The sequence below is a fragment of the Micromys minutus genome (genome assembly GCF_963924665.1).
Source record: "Micromys minutus genome assembly, chromosome: 21".
Taxonomy (NCBI): domain Eukaryota; kingdom Metazoa; phylum Chordata; class Mammalia; order Rodentia; family Muridae; genus Micromys; species Micromys minutus.
The window spans coordinates 35951795-35978119 of record NC_137956.1 but is presented as its reverse complement, the minus strand read 5'-3'; the positions used below and the strand labels follow the sequence as shown (position 1 = coordinate 35978119).

General features: G+C 40.7%; 1 protein-coding gene across 1 annotated transcript in view; it reads right to left on the bottom strand.

Moving 5' to 3' along the window:
• Positions 1 to 26325, bottom strand: part of CPNE4 (copine 4) — a gene marked incomplete at its 3' end in the record, with an annotated part of 437878 nt that overhangs the window by 38175 nt on the left and 373378 nt on the right. Inside the window, exons 8-9 of the mRNA XM_080934848.1 lie at positions 3777 to 3875; positions 168 to 254 (exon numbers count right to left, since the gene is read on the bottom strand). Of these exons, the coding sequence (XP_080790974.1) occupies positions 168 to 254; positions 3777 to 3875 (186 nt within the window). The remainder of the gene's footprint in view (positions 1 to 167; positions 255 to 3776; positions 3876 to 26325) is intronic.

The window sequence follows — 26325 nt, the reverse complement described above, 5'->3', positions numbered from 1 at the left end:
ATTATATTTGTTTTCCTTTGTCTAGTGCCACATCGATTTTATGATTTTTCCTCCCTCTGGGAAGATTACTCCCTGTGGAAATCATTCCCGCCTGATCACATGACTTGAACTCCTCCCACAAGGCAAGTCTAGCATCATGCTCCTGTCAGAGAGGGGGTCACACATACCTTGCACTGATTCAAAATCACCATGCCTGAATTCTTGTAATTCTTCTTCTTGGCTTTGTACTTGGGGTTGATGCATTCCCACTGTACCTATGCCAAAAGGGTTAAACATGAGGATCTTCAAAAGGAAGTCAAGTCACCGAATGAGGCCAAGCTCCTGGATGCTTCTGGGGACACAATCATGGAACTGGATGGCTTGGAAAATGGTCTCTAGGTGGGACCTTTGGCATCCATGTGAATGCCACGTGTAAGTGACGGACAGAGACAATGAAATGCCTAGTGCATGCTCCCATGCCTTCACTTTCCAGCACTGTGTCCCTTGATGGGTTGCTCGGCTTCTCCATACCTTGGATTTCTCATCTCTAAAGCTGACCTTACGATTCTTTGGCTCTCAGCCCTTCCCTCAGGTCCCATTCCAGAGGGCATTCTTTGAAGAACAGAATAAAAGCCTTGGGAAACACTGAGAACTGTTGGATTAACTGGTAGCTAGCTAGAACAAATTTTCTCTCTTCCAGATTACAGACAATTTCATGAGCTAGAAGCAACTGTGAGTCAAAAACCCATCGGTCACTGGACGTTTCTGTTCCTGATCCCGAAGGAGCTGAAACATTAGGCTTCCACCAGGAGATAAAAATTTATTCCTGACAATCCAAAATGCCCGAAGAAGCAGCTTCAGAGCAGATGTGAGTAAGATAGGCTGACACAAGGGCCTCCAATGACCTCAGTGTCCATGTATTAGTCATGATTTGTTTTGGCCAATAGTTCATAAAACATAAAAAGATTAATACACCGGAGGATAAAATCACCATCACCACCACCATCACACCGGTATCATGACAACCTATAATAAAACTATCTGGAGTGAACCAGACAAAATTGACAACCAAGAAAATGTCAAGTAATGATGGTTATTTGGTGGCAGGAAGTTAGTGGGCAACTCATTGCTTAGCAACAGATAAGAGAAGTTTCTCACTATCCAAGAGGCTCCATCAGCAACTCTGAGCCACACATTAGGACCACTACAGATCCTGGTCTTCCAACCACAACTTCTTTCTGTCCATTATAGTGCCATGGAACTTTCACTCTTTTGTGCCTAAGCAACAGAGATGGCTAGTGCATCTCTCTGTGCAAGTTTTACTGTTGGTAATGATGGTGGTGGTGATGGTGGTGGTGGTGATGATGATGGTGGTGGTGGTGGTGGTGGTGGTGGTGGTGGTGATGATGGTGGTGGTGGTGGTTTTATCCTCTATTGTATAAATTTTTTTACAAGGTGGTAAAATAAAATGACTCCTTCCAGGGAGGAATCTTGGAGAAGGTCCTCCTACTTGGTATTGTAAAAATTTTTCCCTGATCATTTCAAACTAAAGCTATTTACTTATAGGGGTGGTCAAGAATTAATAATTAGTTGGGAAATCACTATGATCTGTCAGCATCATGACACAGGTAGGGAACGGGAGCTTGAATGATGGGTCTCCTCTTTTTCCCTCTGATATGGTATTCTGGGGTTTTCAGGTTCAAGGTTCCCATCTTCTCCTCTGACTGAGTGGCAGTTTCTTTTTCTTTATTTAATGATACTTACACAGTAGCCAAATCATTCTCTGAGTATACATGTGTGCATATGTATGTGTGTGTGGACACCCATATACATGTATGTGCAGGCCATAGATCCACCTCAGGTATTTTGGTCCTCAGGAGCAATCTACCTTGTTTATTGACATAAGCTCATTCACTGACTGACATGGAGCTCTCTATGTAGGCCAGGCTGGCCAACCTGTAAGCCCCGACGTTTCTCCTGTTTTTTCTCCCTAGTGCAGGAGCATGCCACTATGCCTGGATTTTTAACATGGGCTCTGGGGATCAAACCCAGGTCTTCATGCTTTTATGGCAATCACTTTATCAACTGAGCTATTTCCCCAACATGCTCACACAGTCTTTTAGCAAATTTGGACCAGATTGATCTTTTCCAGAGTCACCGCATGAAGCTGACTACACTGGTTGGGATACTGTGTCCTTGTCATCCATAGGCTACTAAGCACTTGGGATGTGGTTGATTTTATGCTAGATGGATGTAAACGTGTTTCTTGATTTAATTTTAATCAACAGAGTCACATGTGGCTGGTGGCCACCATATTATTGTAGAACATAGTTTAATTATGTCCTCATAACATTCAGAGGATTGTATTAGAGTCAGCTTTTCCTGGCCTCCTATCTGTCTTTGATTACTTCCCATGCAAAGATGCACCGCTCTCTCTCTGTACCTGCTATACTGGTCCCTTTCCAAGTACTCTAGCACATCAAGCTCTTTCCTGCATCAGAACCCAAGAACAGTCTCTCTGCCTGAGATGTTTTCCCCTTACTCATTGCCAGATTGGCCTTTTCTCACCTTTAAAGGGCCTGAAGTTAAATGTGACCGTTTCAGTTAATGACTTGTAACCCACTTCATAATTAGATAATTTCTATTCTATATTTTAGAAACTTAAATTTATTTATATGCATATGTGTGTCCATGTGTGAGTGTGTGCATACGTGAATGCATTTGTGAGTGCATGTGTGTGTGTCCGCGCACATGTAAATGATCCATACATACGAGTGGAAGTGAGAGGACTATTTAAATGAATTTTTTTTTGATCTCATGGATCAAACTCAGACCACCAGGCTTGTCAGCAAGTACCTTTATCAGAGGGGTCATTTTTGTACACCTATCTTTCTTTTCAAATAACATTTGTCACAAGTTGTAATTGTCTCTTAATTTTTTTGTTCACTTCATTCATGTTTAGATCTTATTTTGACTCCCATCAGTCTGTTAGCTGTAGGAGAATAAAGACGATGTTGGCAGGATTGGTCATTGCAATCTAGAGCCAGGCACACTGGATGTTGTAAAATCACCGAAGAAGAGAATTGTTTCCACCAAATAAAAGTGTCAGCACAGGAGCTCGATGTGGATCTAAATTGTCCTAGCATCTCACATATACAGAAAGTACAGTGGCCTACACTTCGTGGCCTCAATGGGAATTACAGATTTATCTCTGTTTATCCGGAAGCATCTAGCCTTGGTGGTCTTCAATTATGATAGATGCTACAACCTCACTTTTAATGGCCTCCTGGGGACCTAAAGATGCAATGTTTTTCATATTTATTGATTTGCCTATTTCTGTTTATAGAGGAGGGCAAGATACAACTTTATGAGCCACTTTAGAATTGCAGAGGGTGGGATCGGTAAGCTGGCATTGACTTATTAGCTCGATAGGGCCTGGCTCTGTACATTTAATGGAGCAGCAGTTTCTCTAGCTGTGTTTCTTTTTATCCAAGGAGTGATGGCTTATAATTTAGAGTTGGCTTTAATTGTGGCTCTGGGGAAATTAATGCCACTTATCCAAGATTGCATAGCTAAAGTTACTCTTTGAACCACTCTGGCTTTCCAATGGAGAAATTCCTATTTCAGGGTCACAGAATGGCTTTGGGTTGGGAAGGTTCTAGAATCAAATCCCACCATCCTCCTTTTTCATTGGACTCATTTATATATAGATTTGCTGTTACCATTTCCTTTTTTTTTTTTTTTTTTTTTTTTGCTACAGGTGCATTCTAGACAATGTACAGGAGAGCACCACCTACCTGCTTCCCTTCCATGGCTCCTCTCATCTCCTTGAAGGTGGAGGTGAACTCTCCAATGAAGTCATGCTTGCCATTGGAGTCCCAGTCCCACACTATGCACTGAAAGACAAAAGGATGGTCATTTTTCCCCAAGGCTCTCATCTCAGCAGCTTCCGGCAGTGAGGACATTATGAGAAAGAGTATGTGAAAGATGCTTGGTCTGAAACAAAAGCTTGATGTAATGATGTAACAACCCTTTTGTGTCCAGAGCTTTTCTCTTGGTTATGTTGGTTACAACTTCCAGACAGCCCTGTAACACACCAGTCACTGTGACAACTTATCCGTGTTCTCAGAAGAAACCAGAGGAGAAAGGGATGACTCTCTGGAAGGGCCATCTATTGAGTGACAGACCACCTGAGTCATGAAAGTAGCTGTCCTGCTGCCATTCAAATGCCTTTTTATGTCCAGCTCTGATTTAAAAAAAAAGTCACTGTCTGGTTTATAGCTAAGGAAGATGTCTGAGTTCAAAAATTTGTAGTTTCCAGAACAGTAGCCTGTTAGTGATTTTGATTGAGTGATTTTATTCTCATTTTTTTTCTATTTTCTTGATGATAAAATACAATGCCAACAAACGAAAATGAAAAGATTAAAAAGTGAAAGCGTTCATGGTACCTGTGGGAGGAATGGATGGATGATGGTGAACAATATCCCACACCCATCATTCAGCTGTGGCTGTCTATGTCTAACCAGAAAGATTCATCTACTACTGTTAATGTGAGATTCTGGGTGTCCTGGCAACAATTCCTACAGTGACTCGATTGAATCAGCAACAAGTCCTCTGATTGGGTACATAATTAGGTGAAGAGGAAGGTTCTGATTTTTTTCTAGAGTGAATGTTAGATTATAGTTTTTAAAAATAGCACCATATTTACATTTTAAGCCAATAGAGCACCATAAAGGTCAAGAGAACAAGAAAGACGTTTACTTGGCAGTACCTTCTAGAAAAGCAGTGTCCTAAAGGTATCTCCGTCTTCCCCCAGGCTTCAGATTCCTACTGTCTAGTCAGTCCAAGAAGCTCAATCGCAGACCTGTTCCTGTATCAGGTGGGGCTCCCCATACACATACAAAGAAATATGTCCTGCCCTCAGATACACCCTTACTCATTTAATTTTTATTGCAATAAATTGCACCTGCATCCATATAGTTAATACAAACTGGAAATGGGCACCATTCCCAGTATTTGTCTTTACCACTACACACCACACACGGGTCATCTTTATGCTCTCTGCTCTACATTGCCTGACTCCATTCCTTTTCCCCTTCTCTCTCCTTCTCCCTCTTCCCCTCCCTCCCCCTCCCCCTGCCCCTCCTCCTCTCCCTTCCTCTCCCTCTCCATTTTGCTTCCCTTTTCTTCTCTAGTTTTGAACCAGTAACTACAATAGCTACCCATCTGACCTTCTGGCCTCCCTTGTATTTCCCTACATTTATGATCTATTAATTATGCTATTTGCTTGCTTTGAACAAAAGTGAGTATTACTAGGTCTTCTGAGATCTTTGTGATCTTCCACAATCTGATCACCATCAATCTCCCCAGATTTATACTTTATAATCCATGCCTACAATATTTAAAACAGTTTTTCTTTAATAATAAAAAGTTAGGTTGTGGGATTGTAAAACACTTGTTTTGCCGAGACTTATTTTTCTGTTTGAAGCATTTTGTAAAAAACTAGTTTCTTAGCTTTTCTCACCATAAGCATGGAGGATTTGCTAGATAATCCTTTTGCTTAGAAAATAATAATAATAATAATAATAATAATAATAATGATGATGATGATGATGATGATGATGATGATAATGGTGATAATAATAATGATAATAATAATTATAATAATAATAGAAATAATAATGATTATAATAATAATGATGATAATGATAATGATAATAATGATAATAAATAAATAATAATAATGTGAAGAAAGAATGCATCAGCACGGGGCAGAATAGAAGAGGTGTGGACAAAGGGAAGTGTTTTGCTGAAACAATAAGGAAAACCCTAGTTGATAACCAGAGACCCAGGGGAGGACAGAACAATTCCAACAGTTTCCATCTGAAGGCTGAGGATGACCTACTGCACATTAGCTCTTGGATGTTCCTCAGAGAACATGGGACTGCTGTCAGCAGGGTACCCACAGCAGCCTTGTGCTGATGGCTACTTGTAGAATAAAAAGCATCATACTCATGTTCTGGAAACAAACCAGAAAGTTGAATGAAACGGCCCCCAGCAGTGACTGGGTGCTGAGTGACAAGCAGGAATGGGGAGGTAGGATTGGCAGGTGAGTCTGAGGAGTGGACACCACATAAGCACTGTAGCGGTCCCTAAATATCATAGCAATAAGAATTCTAGTTCTTTGTGTGTAGCACCATGCATTTGTTTGTGCATATACATGCTTATGTGTATGTCACATAGATATGGGTGCGAGTATGCATGCATGTATGTAGCCCAGAGATCAGCGCTGGGTGTCTTCCAATAACTTTCTACTTTAATTGAAGAAGGATCTCTAACTAAGGAATTGCCAATCTCATTAGACTTGACGGCCAGCGTGCCCCAGGGATCCTCATGTCTCATTCTTACCAGCAATGGGATTATAAACACACATTGTCACATCTAGCTTTTATACATGGGTGTTGGGGATCAAACTTGGGTCTTCCTGCTTGCACGGCAGGCAGGCACTTTATTGGCTCAGCCATTTCTCCAGGACCTCAGTTTCTTTCACTTAGACTTTATTGTTGAAACATATTATGTGCACATAAAATATTGTAATAAACCGCATAGTTGTCAATAATTCTAATAAAATAAAAAACATTTAGAAATCATCTAAATCCTATACATGACTATTAGATACAGTTATGTGTGACTGTTCTTTGAGATGCCCACATTCCTGCTCTCCATGTGCTTTATTCTTTAAGTAGGTTTCCCCTCTATTTTAAATAAACCCTAATTTTGCTTCACAGCAAAAACAACCACCACAACATAAAGAGGACCCCACAATAAGAATGGAAATTTTGCTAAAAAATTATTTCTTAATTTCCACTAATATTTTGGCCTTTTAGTTTCTTTGGTTGACAAATCCTATAAGTAAATTATCACAGGGAGGCTTGAAAATGATCTTAATTAAAGAACAAAGAAACATGACCCTCCCATTTATCAAGTTTGCCTATGGTGCTTTAACTCTGCTTCATTTTTCCTTCCCATCAGAGACTAAGGGGACATTTCTTTGTCCTTTTCAGTTTGGGGGTAGCCACAGGTCATGTACCAAGTACAAGCAAATAGTCTGAGCTCTTTCTGAAGGAAGCATGAAGGACCAGGATGTGTTTTCATGGTTAACCTCTGCCTGTGTGTTGGTGACCAGTAACATGGTAGCCATTGTGTTGACCTGAGGCCCAAACTGATGTGTGATTGACAGTCATACATGCACATAGGAAACAGAGTTTCCTCTGAGATTACTGTACAGTCTGCTGACAACCATTTATGTCATGGCCATAGGACAAGGATTGGTGGACTTGTACTTGATTATAACTCCAAAAATAAAAAGAAACATAGGTTTAAAAAGAAGGAAGCAAATAATGATGATGATGATGATGATGATGATAATAATAATAAATAATAACTAGTAAGAATTAAATTGTTTCAAAACCTAAATAATATGTTTTCAAGGATTCTATTTCACTGCTATGTTGTGATAAATATTATAAACAAACAAAAAACCTTGACCGGCTCCAGCATGTCTCCACCCATGCTGCCCCAGGTATCTTTAACCTCTCCCGTCTCTCCCATGTTAGTTCCGGTGGTCTCTCCCCTCTGGTGTCTCTCTCCTGGCAGAGGGTCAGCTGCGAACTCTACCCACATTCCATCCAGCCTGACAAATTAAAAACTCCAGAAACTTCTAATTTAACAATGGCTTTATCTCAGATTTTCTCAGTAAATTTTATACTCCACAAAACACCCACACCATGAACTCAGAACAAATGATAAGATAGAATTTGCCCACCTAGACAGGACTGATCATCCTATACAAAGCCATCCCTTACAAAATACTCATAACAACCTGTGGCTGTGCAGAGCCATGCAGAAATGTTCATCCTCGTCTTCCTCCATCTTGCTTCATTTCTATGACTTTTTTTCTCTTCCTCTCTAAAACTCCGTCCCCACCTAGATAAGACAAACCATCCTATCACAGGCCTGTGCCAGCCCTCCTTGCATAAAGACAACAACCTACATTGCTATATATTCAAACAGAAGTGTGTGTGTGTGTGTGTGTGTGTGTGTGTGTGTGTGTGTGTGCGCATGGGGGGATGTTTCACATACAGGACCCAGTGGGAAAAGCCTAGTGGGGGAAGCAGTGAGGGACCTTTGGGATGTCTTTGAGCTGTCAAGTATCTTGGGCATTCGAGTTTAGTTCTAGTTGCAGGGTGCAAAAAACAACTCTCAATGGTCAGCTTTGCTTCTTTTGGTTGAAATGCTAAGTGTGCCAGACAGACTATGACATAAGATTGGCCTCTAGCCATGTCTGTGGGGGTGTTTTTAATTAATGATTGATACGGGGAAGCCCATCCCACTATGGGTTATGACATTCCTGGGCAGGTGGCCCTGGGTTGTATAGAAAAGCAGGCTGTGAGCCTTGGAGAGCAAGCTAGGAAGTATCATTCCTCCATAGCCTTTGCTCCCATGACTGCCAGAGTTCTGGTTTCCTTCCTGCTCTGTTTCCTTCCTGACAGACTGTGCTCAAGACATATAAGCCAAACAAACTCTTTTCTCCCCAGGTTGCTTTTGATTCTGATAAATCACATGATAAATCACAGAAAACTTGGACACTAAGTGATGTGATGCAGCTTTGGAAAGAATTGTGAGAATCCCTTTTTTGTTCTTTCAATGGACAGTGGGCAACAGCTCAGTGACTCAGCCATTCACAAAGATTTCTTGGGATAAGGACTGGGATCATCCTATTGCACAGTAATGTGGATTGATCTGTTGGATATGAAACGATTAACCCCTTTAGTTTTCTTCCATCTGTCTGTCTTTGCTAGGTCTTCCTTAGTGACAGTCACTTATTATGTGAAGCAAGAACTAGAAGGAAGCTTACTGGGCCTAGACATAAAAGAAGAAAGGCCCCTGAGACTTCTGCTCAGGGTTTATTTAACAACTGTGTCCTATCTAATGCCTAAATCTGACACTTGAAGACTTGCTCTCTGCCTTTGGCAGGAACCTATTAACAGGCACAGAGGAGATGAAGACGAGAGAAAGAAAAGGGAGACAGGCTTTTAAACCTTACACAGGCAAAAAGCACCAGAGTCCCTTCTTTAGGAAAAGCAGCACAGACATGTTACACTGGTTTCCCATTGTGCTTAGGTTACTTTCCCCTCCTTCATCTGCCAATCAGAGCATCCCAAATGTCTGGAACAGGCTCTCTATCGGTGAAGAAAGTGAGGACTACTGACCCTCCTAGGAAGGATGGGTGGAGCTTGAGAGACCTTCCTGTCAGGGTCTCCAGGAGCAGGCACACAGTCTCAGACTTTCATGGGACCTTGTTTGTTTGTTTGTTTGTTTAGTTTTTTGTTGTTGTTCTGTTTTGTTTTTTGTTTTGTAAGACAGCGTTCCTCTGTGTATCCCTGGCTGTCCTAGAATTCACTCTGCAGACTAGGATAGCCTCTAACCCAGAGATCTGCCAGCCTCTGTCTCCTGAGTGCTACGATTAAAGGCATGCACCACTCTCACCCAGCTCAGCCCTGCTTCTTAAAGCTGAAAGCTTCTCTTATTTGTGGCAGTTGTGAAATTTTCTCTTAAACACTTTCAGAGGGGTCCCAAAGGATCGAAGGCACTGGGGCACACAGATAAAATAGTCAGTCCATCACTCGCTGCCTCAGAACTCTGATGCACTGAGAAGGAAGTACATCTTAGTAAAAAGCAAATAAATCCACCCTCCTCAGAAAAAAAAATACCGAGAGAGGTGAGAGTCCTTGGTGTAACTTTGAGGAGGCCTTGGCACTGGGAGAGCTCAGCTTTGCAAGACTATCGGCCAGCTGGAAAGTTCTCACGGTTCCCAAAGGACTTGGGGCTAGAATCTGAAACTCGAAGCTTTTGCAGATGGTCTGATCGATCAATATTCTTCTTACAGCAAGGCAATTGAAGACTGGATTAGCTTCTTTTCCTGTTGCTGTGATTAAATACTCTAAGCAAAGCAACTTAAGGGGGCAAAGGTTTTCTTCTGGCTCACAGTTCAAGGCTACAGAAGAGCATGGTGGGAAGGCCTAGGGGAGGAGTTATTTGAAGCATCTACTTACATCACAGCCACAACCAGGAAATAGACTGCAGGGGATGCATGTTGCTGCTTGGGTCCCTTTCTTCACTTGTACAGACCAGGACCCAGTCAGGGACTGTAGAAGTGGGTCTTCCCATCCTAGTAACACATTCAGGATAACCCCCCCATAGGCATGCCCAGAAATCTAGTTCTCAAGTGAGTCTGAATCTTTAGTTAAGTTGACAAATCTAACAATCCCAATGGTTGAGACATGGCTTCCATAAATTTATTCAGTATGTTGAGGATCTAAATTTAGTCCTTCTAGAACCTCATTAATTTCATTAATACTCACAACATTTTCATGATTAAAAAATATAGAATGGATATTCTGTTGTTGCACAGAGTCATGGAGGTGATGCAGCTTTGGATCTGCAGAACTGGCCCTGTCACATGCGCCAGCAGTTAATAGATGGGATAGATGTTGGAGTGAGCCAACTCAGGGTAACAACAGGATATCTGAGAAGTGTCCCAGTAAGGATCCAGTATTGATAGTGTAGCAGTAGCCAGAGGCCTTGAAGCAGAGCAATGACACAGTGCAAAGAACTTTTGAAAGTAAAAATGTTTGGACAAAAGTGTATACCATGCGTCACACCACAACACACTACAGTTTCCACAATGAGATTATTTTTCCATGTGAAAGATGGCTGCATGAGCAACTGTGAAGGGATGGGGAAATCTGTGGGGCTGGAGAGTATGACAAAGAACCAATAAAAAGGATTATTTAAGTATAAAACAGTTACTATATGTCAGTCACTGTTGTGGGCACATCTTTAACAGAGCATGCACCTCAATGCTGAATGAAGCTGGACCCTTATTTTATGCAAGAACAGAAGCCAAGTGAAGCCAAGTTTTGAATCAAGGACTTAAACATGAGACCGGAAATTATGTGCCCCTGGAAGAAAACATAGGAAAAATTTCATGACATTGTTCTTGACAATGACTTCTTGGGTATGACACCAAGAGTACAGCAAGGAAAGCAATGATGAACAGACAGAAATACAGCAAAGTAAAGACCTGTCCGGCAAAGGGAAATATGGATGGAATGGAAAGGTGATGTGTGTGGCAGGGGCGAGCATTTGCCAACTACTTATCTCTTAAGTGTTCACTTCCTAAGAGAGGAACTCATTCACATCAATAGAAAAACCAAATAAACAAAAAGAGCAACAAGTCAGAAAATAAGAGTATCGGGGTTTTTGCAAGTAGTGACATCACCACTCTGGGTTTTAGCTTCTTCATGGAAAGCAAATATGTCTACTCACCTACCTAGACAGTTCAGACAGAGTGGTTGTCTCATCAAACTGAGAAGAATATGTGGCAGCACTGGAATTATCATCATAAATCATAATAATCATTATAAATGACCCCACAAAAGAAGTCATTAGATAGTGTTGCTAGACACATAGAAGAAGCAATGCTATTCTTTTGTGGTGTTGGCCTAAGTGGTTTTCCTCACACACGTTTAATTCCTTTATTTTTAAATTAGAAATTCAGAGTGAAGTGAATCAAAATTTGTGACCAAGTCTGAGATACTAAAACTTTGATGACCAACTTGAGGCAAGGTATGGTTTCCATTTAATAAATCCAACCAGATTCTTTGAGGCACTCATATGAATAGTAGCCAGTTCCTGTAAGAACAGGGTATGTCAAGTACCTTGTCCTCTCTGGATTGTGTTACAGCTGAATGTGTCAGCAGCATCTCAGTAAACTTCCCTATGTCAAATAGGTCCAAACAATTGGCCAAAGCCTTACAGAAGTTGGACAGGCTAATCATTTATTGATGTATCTCATCAAAAGCTTTGTGGTGAGGGCTAATCTTCTAGACTCCCACTCTTCTTTCTCTTTAATGTTCTCTCTGCTCCTTAATCCCTTGTATTATTTAGTTCTGTGCAGATTTTAAATCCCTTGTATTATTCAAAGTTGTGCAGATCTTACTTAACTGACCCATCAGTTGTGAGGTGTTAGAAGGGCAAGCAGAGTTAGTATCTCAATTCTGTCCATAGGAAACCAGAGCCTAGAGCCTGACTCAAGGATGGGAGAGGAAAGATACTGAGCTCTATCAATCACCTGCTAGATTTACTGATCTGTTGCTGGGGCATTTTCTGGGCTCAGAACAATTAAAATTCAGACCATCTCTAGCAAGTGGGTCATCTGGTAAACCTCCCAAGCAAGAATGCCTCACAATTATTCTCCTGTTCTACTATTATGCTAACTCAGCTGGTTACCTGGGCTCATTAGCTCTTACTATTATAACCATTTACTTTATTTGTTTCTTCTGCCTCAGGTTCTAATTTTCCCAGTTACCCTCTATTATCTGTAATAACTGATGTTATATACCAGGTCACTTCATAGTCTCTTGGCCAAACTTCAGCTTAGCTATTCTAATGTAAGTTGTCAACTTCTTATTTTTTTTAAAATAAAATACAGTATGTATTTATTCCTTGAAAATTCCATACATGTATGCTATGTATTTTGGTCATATGCACTACTTAGTACTTCTCTATATCTTCTTCCAGGAGCTTCTAGCCTATTACCATTTCAACTTCGTGAGGTTTTAAAACATAGCTATTATGATTATGATTAATTATCTCAAAATCCAATTAATACTGACCACTTGTGCATGGATATGGAATTATCCATTACAGCATGTGCAACTTACCAGGGGCAGGACCTGTAAAAGAAAAGGAAAATTTGCTCTCTTTCCCTCATTAGCTATCAATTACCAATGGATTCTCTGCTCAAAATGGGGCCCTGGAAGCCCCTCCTTCTATACATGCTGCAATTCTGATAGGCTTGAACTAATGGAGGTCTTGTGTAGGCAAATGTAGCCATGCTGTATTCTTTCATCTGTTCTCAAGAAAGCATGGGTAGAAGACACCAATGGCAATTTTTAAGTAGGGAGCCCTTTGAAAGGGAACCGTGGGAGTGACAGAAGTTTGGAAGCTCCAGCTGTCCAGTAAAAGATGTAGAGTTGATGCCCTAGCAGAGCTCAAGAGATCAGTACAAACCAAACTGCTCCCCAAGCAGAAAATCTACAATCAACGAAACAAATTATACCTTCAAAATACTAAGTAAAGGTTTCAAGGGCTTCTTTGTAGACAGTTTCTCTCTTTTATAATTCATTCCATATTAATTTACTATTCTTTAGTGAAGGCGCTTTAGTTGTTGGAGTTCCTAATATGTTAAAAGATATCTTTCTTTTAAGTAAAATCTTTCTCTGTTAATCTTCTGACTTTTACTGAGAATAGTTTTTTCTTTCATACACTACATCCTAACCACAATTTCCCTTCCTAGCACCCTCTAAGTCTCCTCTCCCCATGAATCACTCCCCCTCCATTTTCTCTTCAGAAAAGAACAGGCCTCCAAGAGAGAACAGCCAAACAGGACAGAGCAAGATGCAAAGTGACAAAGCAAAAACTCTCCTATTGAGGCTGCAGAAGGAAACCCAAGAAGAGGGAAAGAATCTCAGGAGCAGGCCAAAGACTCAGAGGAACACCCACTCGCACTGTTAGGAGTACCACACACACACACACACACACACTCTCTCTCTCTGTCTCTCTCTCTCTCTCTCTCTCTGTCTCTCTCTCTCTCTCTCTCTCTCTCTCTCTCTGTCTCTCTGTCTCTCTCTCTCTCTCTCTCACACACACACACACTCACACACTCACACACACACTCACACACACACACTCACACACACACTCTCACACACTCACACACACACACACACACACACACACACACACACACACACACACACACAAATCAAGCCAATAGCTGTAATATGTATGCAGAGGACCTGGGGCAGACCCAGGCAGGCCCCTTGCATAGTTTCAGTTTCTGTGAGCTTATGCTGGAAGAGGGGGTGGAAAGACTGTAGGAAGCAGAAGAGATGGAGAATGCCAAGAGAACATGGCCCACCAAATTATCAATAAAACCTTTCAAAGTTTAGTAGCTACATCAATTCTAAGGATCATCCAACAGACAGAATGAGCACATAATTTCTTTTTTATATTGGATATTCTCTGTATTTACATTTCAGATGTTAACTTCTTCCCCCATTCCCATTCCTTTCTACTCCATTGCCTCCATGAACGTGCTCCCTCTCCTAACCACCCTCTCTCACCTCAGCACTTTGGCATTCCCCTACACTGGGAAAATGAGCCTTTTCTGGACCAAAGGCCTCTCCTGAGCACATAACTTCAAGACTGTATTTTGTTTAGCTAGCAGTTTTGCCATATTATTATGTTTCTGTGAATATGTATCACGCACTGAGAACTTTGAGTTTATTCCAAGTGGCCCGAGTTTGTATAATAAACTAGAGATTTAAACCCTATCCCCAACATTATTGCATCAAGAAAAAGAATATTCCAAGTATAAGTAACTGTTAACAAGAGGGACGCCTGGATGGTTACCATTTATAAATTGAGATGGAGTAAAATGTCATTGCAGGGTTCTCAGGAAAGACTGATTTGGATTCATGGCTCAGTCCATTGTTGCTTGGCTGTTACACCCATGGGAAGGCAGTACATTGCAGCAGAAGCATATGGGGAGGGGTAGTGAAATGGCTCATCCGGGAAGCAAAGAAAGAAAGAAAAAGAGGAAGGATCTGGGGTCCTAACATCCATTTCACAAGCATGCCCTCAGTAACTTCCTTCCTTCAACCAGTTCTCCCCTCCCACCTCCCAAAGACATCGTCATCTGAGTACCAAGCCTCTGGCAGAGGAATGTACCTAGGATCTAAACCAGAAGAGTGTATGATGTGTTTTCTTTATCGTCTATATTTAATGAACCCCCAGGTTGCTTCCATATCTTGGTGATGGAGGTAGTGCTACATTAAACATATGAGTGTAGCTGATTCTTTAACACCTGAAATTGTTTTTCTTTACTTAATAATAATGGATTGGCTGGTAGTTCCATTTCTAGTTAAAGATAAATCTTAGTGTGCCATAATGTCTTTGGTTGTGATGATGTTTGGGCCTTTAACAAACATTTCAAGGAATGCTGACTCAGAACCTCAATTCACAGGGTTACAAAGAACCTGCCAAGTAAATGATTTGTACATGACAAGAGAGGCCCAGAGGAAAGTGGTAATCTGTTTAGGAGTGACTGTGTTCTCAAATCTTTCAGATGAACGAGGTTACATTTCAAATTATAATATATTCTCCTAATGCAGCTACCCAGGGTTACTTACAAATTCCTTTGTGAGTCACATTCAGAGCAATCAAAGCAATACTCAGAGCACATCCCAGCCCATAGAGGTGACTTTGCAAATATGCACAACTCTATGAAAGGCCCATGCTTTCCAATTTTCTTCCTTCCATAGATCAAAGATCCAGAGAACATTTTCCCCCTTTCTGTAGCCTGGACTGGTCAGGAATTCACTGTGTAGTCGAGGTGGCCTCAAATTCCTGATCCCCCTACCTCAGGTTTCCAAGAGCTATAAATACAGAAGTAAGTCATCTCACCCAGACCCAGAGAACATCCTAAAAGCAATAACACTTATAACTAGGTAGAATGGTATATGTCTTTAATCTAGTATTTAGGATTTAAGCAGGAGGATCATGAGTTCAAGTCCAGCTTTCTTAGAAATTATATATATATATATATATATATATATATATATATAATTTATATATATATATAATTTCTATAATATATATATATATATATATATATATATATATATATAATTTCTAAAAAAGCCACAACTCTAGCTAAAGACAGAACTAGAAGGCAGGATGATCTCTAAGGCTTCTTAGGAACTTACACCAAGGCAATTAAGATGTGGAGTGTGAAAGTCTTGCATCATATAGATACCTTGGTATTTGCTTCCGAATTATCTGGCTTTAGTAATATATAAAACTAGAAGGACTTGGTCTAGAAATGCATGGCTTTGTTAAAAAGGGGGGGGGCTAGAGGAAGAGAGCCATCAGGACAGTTTTGTAAAGAAAGTAGTTTCTTGATGCCCTAGTATTGATGCCCTAGTATACCTTCTTTATAGTCTTGAGAAAAGGACAGCTGACATCTTGAGTGAAGAACACCCAAGGTGACTAACTTGTCAGTAGGAGGAAGGATCTCAGAATGAGAGAGAGCTGATGGACTGTGGGACCTGGCCTTGTTAATTTAGTATCCCCAAGTGTGTTTAATTTCCATAGCAACCTTGCTGACCCAAGTGTAGACTCAGCTGGTACTTTGTGACCCGATTATAACAAGGCTGGACATGAAAAGCCAAACCATTAAATCATCAGAGAGAACAAGGACAAAATCAACCCAAGAGTAGCACAAAGCTAAAGTGATCTGATTCAAAAAGAGGGTCATTCTCCATCTTACAGTCCTGCCCCAGTGTATCAGGTGACGTCATGCTGGTGGCTCTTCCCCTCCCAGCACCCACTCTACTGTCAGTGTGTCTGGGGCATGTGCGTATCCTTATCTTTTACTTCAGCTCTGACCAATAGATAATGTCTGACCAAGACGCTGAATTGAGGAGGTGGAGCGTAGATTCATTATGGAGGAAAGGGTATGCTTGACTGGTAGCATCTTCAGGGGAGAAGGTAAGAAAACAGGCAGGAAGAAGTGTGTGGAAGGGAAGGGTGGCAATACTTCTACAAGATATTTTACACTGTAGCTAAGCCTAGTTCTAGATGCTGAGAGATAGATATAGATATAGATAGATAGATAGATAGATAGATAGTTAGAGAGAGAGAGAGAGAGAGAGAGAGAGAGAGAGAGAGAGAGAGAGAGAGAGAGATGCACAGACACTGCCATAGTTCTGAGGACTTGGTTTCTCTTCCATGACAGATAAATAAAATAATTCCTTCTCACTTCAAAGAACACACTAACACACACAGAGACACACACACAGGAATACAAATGCATTACATACATGCATGCATATGTGTATATATACACATGCACACACACTCATACATAAACATACGAATGCATACACATATGCATGCACATGCTTATACACACACATGCACACAGACATACAAACACATACACATGTATGCACATGTACACACACACACACACACACACACACACACACAAACCCACTCCTAAGCAAAGGGGCCTGATATGTGAGAATATTGCATAGTGTCCTAACAGAAGAGTCTCACACTCATAAGGAAATAATCTTTCTCTCTTAGATGAATTGTAGCCATTGTCTTGATCTTCCTTATGGCCACACAGGACTTGGAAGATTCTGAGGATATAGGTACCTATCCTGGGCAGATCAGATGATCTTTCTAGGGCACTGTAAATTTTAGAGGACAGGTCTTAATCTGTCTCATCCACCCTTACTCATGGTGAAAATCACTAAGGAGCATTTCTCATCCCTCATCAGCTACAAGAGAAGCATTATACAAATAGTCAGAGTTGCGGAAGCTGTCCTGGAGATTATAAACAGCTAATGTTCAAAGCAATTTGCAGAGGGAATAGTAACTGAAAGCAGAGGCTGGCAGTTGAAGGGAAAGCTTCTGAACTGAGGAAACCTGCAGAGGAAGCCACTCAAGACAAAGAGGAACTGCCGGTCTCCTCTTTGTCACCCCCACAAAGAACATAAGTTAAAGATCAAGATAAAGAGCAAGGAAGACTGGATACTAAGATGCTCTAGGCAGCTTAGACCTATAGATAAGAGTCTCTATGACTGCTGGCCCCACAAAAGCTCAGAACCGCAAACTAGGCAGAAAGTGCCAAAACATCTCAAGTCACCCTTTGCCTCCCACATGTACCTAATGGCGTGTGTTTATACAATATGATTGATTACCCTGCATTTTGCCTTGTCAGTTAGCCACAGAGTTAATTACACATTATTCTTGGACATTATTATATATAAGGGTAGGGCAAACAGTGCTAAATGGTCCTTAGCATTCAGCTATTAATTTGACGACATGACCACATCAGCACTGATGGGTATGGGGTTTCCCTATCAAGGGTAATTTATGTCACTGAGTACACTGGCTGCCCCATTCCTCTTCTTGCCAACTCATTATTCACATAGATGTAGGGCCATGAATCTGTCAATAAAGGAGAAATAAATGGAGTTTGTTTTTCTTTAATCTTGATAAATGCTGATCATGAAGCAATATAATTTTATAGCACTAAGATACAGCCTAAAAGTAATGTGGGATCGTTGTCAAGTTTGCCAAAAGTGGAATAAGATGGAAGATGGAGGTCACGTGTACCCAACTGTGGTCTCTCCAGAGGAATACAAGATAGTCTGCTCAATGGCCTTCAAAGACCCTTATTTCCACCACGTCAGTGCACCCAAGTGACTGCTCATCTGTCAGAGTGTATCTTCTGAAAAGTCTTCCCCGTGTACTGGACTTGGTGGGGGTCTGTCTCGTGCTGGGGTCCTCTAGAAAACAACCCAAGAAAATGATACATGTAAAGGTGTTTCTGGAAACAAGTTATGTAAGAACAGAGAACTAGGTCGGAGCAGAGGAGGACACAAACATCTTTTTATTGAAGCTTATTTTTATTTTCATTCATTAATTTACTTATTCACTTTATTTCCCAATTACAGCCCCCCCCCCCCAGGAAAGGATTTTTGACTCCATCTCTCAGGTATGCCTGAAAATTGTGAACTCAAGTTTCATGGGGAGGAGAACAAAACATGATCTCACTCTTTAACTCGAGATGGCAGTAAACTTACCAAAATCCTCCTGCCTCAGACACTCAAGTGCTAGGATTATGGGTATGAGACACCTACTCTCACTCAAGATTGGACACTTAAGCCCCTGGTGTGTGTCCATCACTGAGAAAGGGCTGCTCCAAGTGTTTCCGTTCAACCCATGCACTTAAGCTGTCTTGGCAGCCTTAGGCTAGTCCTCCCACTAGCAGGTACTGAATGTTAAAGGGGAGAGAATGCGGGAGCAGGTGTGCCACTAAATACTAAAAAAATACGGTGTGACATGGGTAGATACTGATAATATCTGCCTCAGTGGCTCTAAAAAAATTCTTAGAACACTTGAAGATGCTCTATGAGAAAGTTCATCATGCTACTTAGTTAACTCTCGCGCTCCCCTCCTCTCTCCCCCACTATGGATTTTAAGCCCCATCATGGCAGAATCCATGGCTTATTCGTCATTTATCATCAGTGACAAACCTAGTACTAGGCCCATGGTTAGTCTCCACAATATTCAAACATATGTGTGAAAATTTAAACGGGGAGAGGAATGGGGCATATGTGTGAAGAGATGGGGCAGGGGAGTTAACTGAAATGAACAGAGTATAAATAAGACTCTCGGAGACTCACTGTTCGGTAAAAAATAAAGTAAAATAACAGAAAAGAAAGTTCAAAGGTGCCAGTCTTAAATGTAATGGGTCACAAGAGAAACAAAACAAAACACCTTAGTGCCAGACGTGGGATACCTCTGTAGGAATTGATGATGAAGAACCTTGAGGACCTCCAAACAATACAGGCTCTTGCCTTTTCTTGGTTGCCCACAAGTACTAGCTGATAGACCCTAATTCTGAAAACTCCCCACACTTTGGAAACAAAAATATAGAGAAATTAAGTTGGTACTTAGCTGGAAGGAACTGCTTTGCTGACTAGTTTTCACAGTGCTTAATGGTGCCTTGCAGGGTGAAATCAGTCAATGGTCTAATTTGGCTATGACCTCTATAAGCCATAACATTAATATGTCAGGCACAGCGTAACCAACTGTTCTGTGATTGAATTTGAGGTCTGCTTCAAAAGAAGAGCATAAATGTCAGGGACTAGCTGACAACTCTACTATTTAACAAATATTTATTATCAATCAGGAAGTAGAGGCAAGATTACGAGTTATTTTCAGCTAACCAGTGAATTAAAGGCAAGCCTGGTCTTCATGAGACCATGTTTTAAAACAAAAAGTTTAACTGTAAAATTCTGAATTAGCTGTTCTATATAAAATGGTAGGTGAAATGGATGCAGTTGCTGCCTTGTGGAGCTAACGTTTTCAAAGGGGATAGGAATTCATCAGGCAATCTTGAATCCATCTCTAGTGATTTCTTACCATATATGTCCTATATCCAATGGGTGGTTATTGATCTGTGAAAGGTATTTGCAAACATATACTAACTTTATACAGTTCACGTCCTCTGTTCCGTTTTATTTTGAACCTTAATTATGGTCTGTTTAATGATAGTTGGTCTCAGGGATACTTGTATTTGCGTCTTCTGGCTGGCTCAGGGGTCATGACCAATAAATACCATGTTGGGCCTCAGGCATATGGGTCTAAAAACCTTCTTGCATAAAGCACACACTTACTGTTCCTTGTGTCTGGAAGGTTTATCATCCTTTCACAGGCCAGGCCTTACTGCAAATTTATCTCAAACTGAGCTTTCATAATCAGCTCTATTACAAACACCTCAGTATCTTTCCTCAAACCATCCCACCCCCACAGTACCTCATATTAATGGCACCTTCTAGCACAGCACTTACTAGATTGTATCCTTGATTTATTCGGTCTAGTTGAAAGAGAGAGATCCCTCCACCTTCACATTCTAATATTGTCAATATTTTTTCCCCCGTAGCAGACACTCAATAGTATTGACTGAGTAAAGAAACAAAAAAGTTAATTTCTTCCTCAGAATCCTTTTCACAAGACAATCTCATGGCCAGTTGTATCTAAATGCTGATATTCACATAAAAGTTTCTTGGCTAAATAACGTGGGGGAAAGATTATGGATTATTATGCCCTAAACTTGAAAATTATTCACAGTGCACCTTAGTAGGACCTGGCCAGAGTAAGGCAAATAGACAATGAACAGCACGAAGAATTAGAGGAAACAGTCACTATCAGCTTCATGCACATGCCATTCCTATACTTGCAGCATCCTGAGCATGTGCTGTACTTACATTGACAAATGGTGTTTCTCATCCTATTAATGTGCTTTGCTCATTGACATGACAAAAATCTCAGAGTTCCTGCAAGAGTCAAATGGTTTGCCTTCTGTCCCAAGGCAACCCAAATGTAGTTGAAAATACAGTCCTTTTTTTTGTTGTTATTGGTACTTAACAACATTGATGCTCTGTGAAGTAAACCTTAAAAATTTGTTGCTATATGTGAATAGATTTTAGTTTGTTTTTTTTTTTTTTTTTTGAAAATGGTAGCTTTGATCTAGAGAGTAGAATTTTGATGGAAATGTGGGTCCATTTCTCAAAACTATCTTTGAAAGCATACTGAATGTTATGACAGCCAGGAAAATGTCTAATTGAGTTCCTATACTTTTGCTGGCTTCCCAAAGTACTTAACAGAGGATCAGTTACAGGAAGGGCTATTCCCATTGGTGAATGGATGGGCTTTCACCTCTGGGCAAACAAGATGTGTTCCATATCCTCAAAGACAAATAGAGCTATCCATGTGTCCAGTAATAGGAATTGAATAAGAAGAGAAGTTCAATTACTGGGGTAATAGCCTGATGAGCTAGGTCAGTGACCCTACTTAACACTGCCAAAAACTTGTTCTCTGCGTGTTCATCTTACAAACATGTGTCTGACTTAATCTGGGAGGAAGGGATGGGATGCCTTCCTGTCTGGTTCATGGAATCAAATCCCTCTATCTTGTAAAGAAGTATTCTTTAGAGCCTGCCTGCAATACGAGGAGATTGATTCTCTTTGACAAACAAAGAACATCTGGTAAGAAATTTCAGGCTCAACAACTGAGTGTAGATTTTTAGTTTTCTCAGGTCATCGAGGACTTTCAACACTGTCCTACATACACTGGGAAGGAAGCATGATAATTCAGTGACGTTGCCCATGAATGGCTGAATGAAGACAGGAAGGCTATGGAATAAAATGACGCCATTTCAGTCAATAAATAAACACATCATTAAATAAATATTCCTTTAAAAGACTATTAGGGGCTAGGGAGATAGTTAAGTTGGTAAATACCTGCACAGCAATCATGAAGATTCGAATTTATGCCCCAGAATCCACACTGAAGAGAAAAAAAATCAAAACAGATACGTGTGATCATCTTGACAATGGGGAGACCAATGCATGGGGTTCCTGGGGCTTGCTGACCAGCCATTCAAGCCTCCTTGATGAGCTCCAGACCCATAAGATTCTTGTCTCAAAAAATAGGATGAACAGTTTCTGAGGGACAGCAGCTGAGGTTGACTTTTGGCCTCCACACAGATACAAACACACATGCACACAAGTTTATCTGTACACAAATACACACCTATGCTCACATACCCTTCTGGAAAAGTATTACTGGGTTATCCTAGACTTTGTTTTCTCTTATTTAGAGAGCCCCTGGATTAAGTCTATGCAAAGCCCCCATCACTTATTCTCAATTAGACCCAAAGATTCAGATCTGATCATATATGATTGGTATTCTAAAAAAAGCTCAGAAGTTAATTGGGTCCCCCAAAGTCTTGGACATCAGGGTTTAAAGCTATTTGTTCTCTGTGATAAATGAGAAGTGTATTCCAAGCAAGTAACTGAAGTATAATGGACACTAGGCCTGAACAGAGATCAAGATCAATAACTGTGATAAAAATAAGGTCTACACCATCTTTTATGAAGTAGAATGCTTGAGTTTCCTTTGTATCATCTGATGGATAGATGGTCAGTCTTACTTAGGCATTCACTATTGGCTTGGATGTGGTCCTTACAAAACTGTTCTATGTAGGTCATTTTGTATCATTGCAGGTCATTTGTGTGTGTGTGTGTGTGTGTGTGTGTGTGTGTGTGTGTGTGTGTGTAATTCTGTGATCCTGTGCTTTTAGTATTGTATTCCCTTTATCAAAATCCTTCAATTCTCAAATACCTATGGCAGTTGTATTAGCAATGACTAAAGAAGAGAAGTGAATAGGTGGGCTTATGTTAGAAGGACATAGTCATCAAGTTGCCTGACTATGTCAAGATTTCTTCTAGGCTGGCAGTAAATGCCACACTGCCAGCTTGAGGTTTCCATAGTGATTAAGCCATACAAATGAAGTCATCTGTTCTTTCTCAGGTCTTCAAGTGCCTTTTCACCCCTCAGAGACCAAACAGGAGGTTGTCTCCAGGCATCAAATTATAGCAATCAATAAACCTTCCGCAGCATGGCTCATTTAGTGTCAGAGACATAGGCATTTTGCTAGAAGAAACAATGATTACCTGTCATGGGATCTGAAAATCATTGTGTTTACCAGAGGTCAAGAGTGCAGGCTCTTTGTGGCTAAATGCTAAACTACCCTTTGGTTCTCAGACTGCTCTCTGTGGGATCTCATTTTGTGAAGGGTACACTCAGTTATCCAAGCCTAGTTGTTTGAAGAAAATCTTCAATTTCTTCCCTCTTTTCTTTTCCTTTTGACCCAGCTCTTACTTAGATATAGAGACCTCGAGCTTCCACCTCTTTGGTCTTTCATAATCTTTTCAGGGTCATATATTTACCCCAAGTCCTCAGTAGGTTTCTATTCCCTTTACCACTTTTTCATTTTGTATTTAATAGCAAGAATGAAGTTTCTAAATTTGTTATTGCAATATGGCACTCCTCTAGTTCAAATGCTTTCCCTCTCTAAATTGTCTATACACAGATAATACAAGGATTCTTCAGAATACTCTGAAACTTGTTAAATACTGGAATGGATGACTTCCTAAAAATATAAATAAAATACACGAAGAGCTGGCTCAGTATATAATAGTGTTTTATGCTTTTACCAAGGACTGAAAGTTCAGTTCATAGCAACTGCTGCGATTATCATGCAAGCCTACCCCCCAAATTACCAAAAACAGCAGATCCTCAACAAAAACACACTCAGTGGGTGAATCAACAGACCGTGTGGCACAGGGAAAATGCTGAAAATGCTGTATGCCTTGCACCCCAGCAACCACATGGATCGTCTCATGTTCTGTAGTGAATCACACATGGGAACATTCTCTCAGTCCAGCCACCTGCCAGTTCCCATACCAAATTCCCTTTATCCCTATCAGCTTGGAAGAAGACAGTGGTACAGGCTGCGGCATTGTGACTAGTGACTAGTAATGAAGATCTACAAGGCTTACCTCCTCACTCTGCTCACGCCACTGTGAGAGTTTCAATCGTCTCAGAGAGCACTAAAGTATGATGTTGCAAAGGTTTAGACAAGCATTCTGGAACCCTTGGCGAGTATTGGAACTAGCCAACCCTCTCAGGGTCATAAATCTATAAGAAATCTTTGGAGAGTGACATACTTCACAGTGAAATATCACCAAGCATACCTGCAACTCCCTCCTCCCAAACCATGTGTGTGACCTAGCCTGATAAAGTTAGTACCCTTACAGTCCTTCACTGTTGGAGACCTCTTAGTTTGACTTTTATGAGTAAAATATCTTAGGACATAATTTGCCCAATTATGGCCATGATCCATCAAATGACCACTCATGACTCAAGATGACCTGTGAATGTCATTATCTGTTAAAGATTAGGCTTCTTATTAAATTTGGAAAACATGGTGACTATGAGCCAGAATATAATGGTAACTCCTACCTTCATATCTTATACTATAGACTCCTGGATATTCCATCTAGGAAACACATGCATCCAAACCAACAATGTGTTTACGTCAAGTGTGACTCTTGTGCTCCACTCCACACAACTGAATCAGTCTTTGGAGGGAGGGATTAGAAATCTGAAAATTTCACAAGCTTTTCTTAGGGTATTCTAAATATCTAAGAGTGAGGAATTTTTAATCATTGTTCCTATAATGAAGATCAATCACATTACAGATGAAGGCTGAAGCTAAGAGAGATGAGACATCCTGTCTTACCAATGTCATATCCAGTTATCATCAAATGTACATGGAGACCTGAATCTGTAATTGGAAAGGTCTGTTTTTGACTCATAGCATCCTCATCTTTTTCTTTTGAGACATTCACTTTAGTACATCATAGGATCCTAATGAGGCTGCTTCAAGGCTCATGAGCTATCTCTGAGGTACAAGATCTGAAGGCAAAGGACTCATCTGGACAAATTACATCCCATTTCTTTGCAGGATGGCATGTAAACAAAACCATGGAGAAAGTGTGTTTGCATAATATAGCCATCCCCTCCAGACACTGGATGCTTGCCTGCTCTGTTCTCACACTATACTCAGGAGATGGTCTGATATTAGTCATCTGTTCTTCTGTGTAAATAAAGAAGTGTTTTACTTGCATATGCCACTGACCAGGTGCTATTTTCTTATTTGCTCTTGGATGATGCCATCTCTGATTGTCTGTAGTAAGTACTCCCAGACAACCTTTGGTACAACCTTCCATTTTGGGCATTTGTACTCTGTGTGACTCTTACTTATTTGCACATCTGTCTGTCTCCTGCACTCTGTTATCAGCATCTAGAAAGAAAGGAGTTAAGTCTTTTGTATCTCCATCCTGATTTCCAGGACAATTCTCAATTTATATCCATTGATAAACTCAAGGGGATGGGGAGGAAAGAGGGACCAAAAGTGTGCTATGATCAAGTACCTGATAGAAAACCCCTTAAGGGAGGAGATGGCTCAGTTTAAGGAATACAGTCCTTAGTTGCAAGGATGGCCTGGAGATGGAATCTCTCCATGGTAGTAAGTGGCTACATGTTGACATCTTACTGGATTAGGAAACAAACAAAAGCAGAACATTAGCACTTAGCCGGACCCCATCACCACCCACACCTTTCCATTTAGCCATGGACCTATCCCCCTTTTCCTTCAGCCATGAAATGATGCCAATGATTTGTGGTGTGTCAGGGTGTGTCTTCCCTCTTTAGTCATCTTCTTTGATCCCCACAATCACACCCAATGCTATGACTCACTAAGGCTCCCTGTGTAGGCTTTTTAAAAATTATATCAAGTTGAATATCAAAACTGAGTGTCACAAATATTACTCTGACCCTTGGAATGAATAAACTGGAGCTGATAGCAGTTAGTGAAAGGAAGGGGAGGTTGAATGGAATATGTCTGAATGGTTCCAAGAGCTGTTGCTGCCTTCCACAGGTAACAAACTCCTCTCTCTCTCTCTCTCTCTCTCTCTCTCTCTCTCTCTCTCTCTCTCTCTCTCTCTCTCTGTCACACACACACACACACACACACACACACACACACACACTCTACCAAAATGTCCCCTTCCTTGCAGATTGTTGGTATTTTCATCTTTTCTCTAATTCTGAAAGAAGTTTTACCCTATTACTGCAAAATTCATTGAGAGAACTGAAAATATAAATTAATATGAGATTTAAAAGGAAAACTATTAAAATCCACAGCAAGAATGTCCAGAACCTATG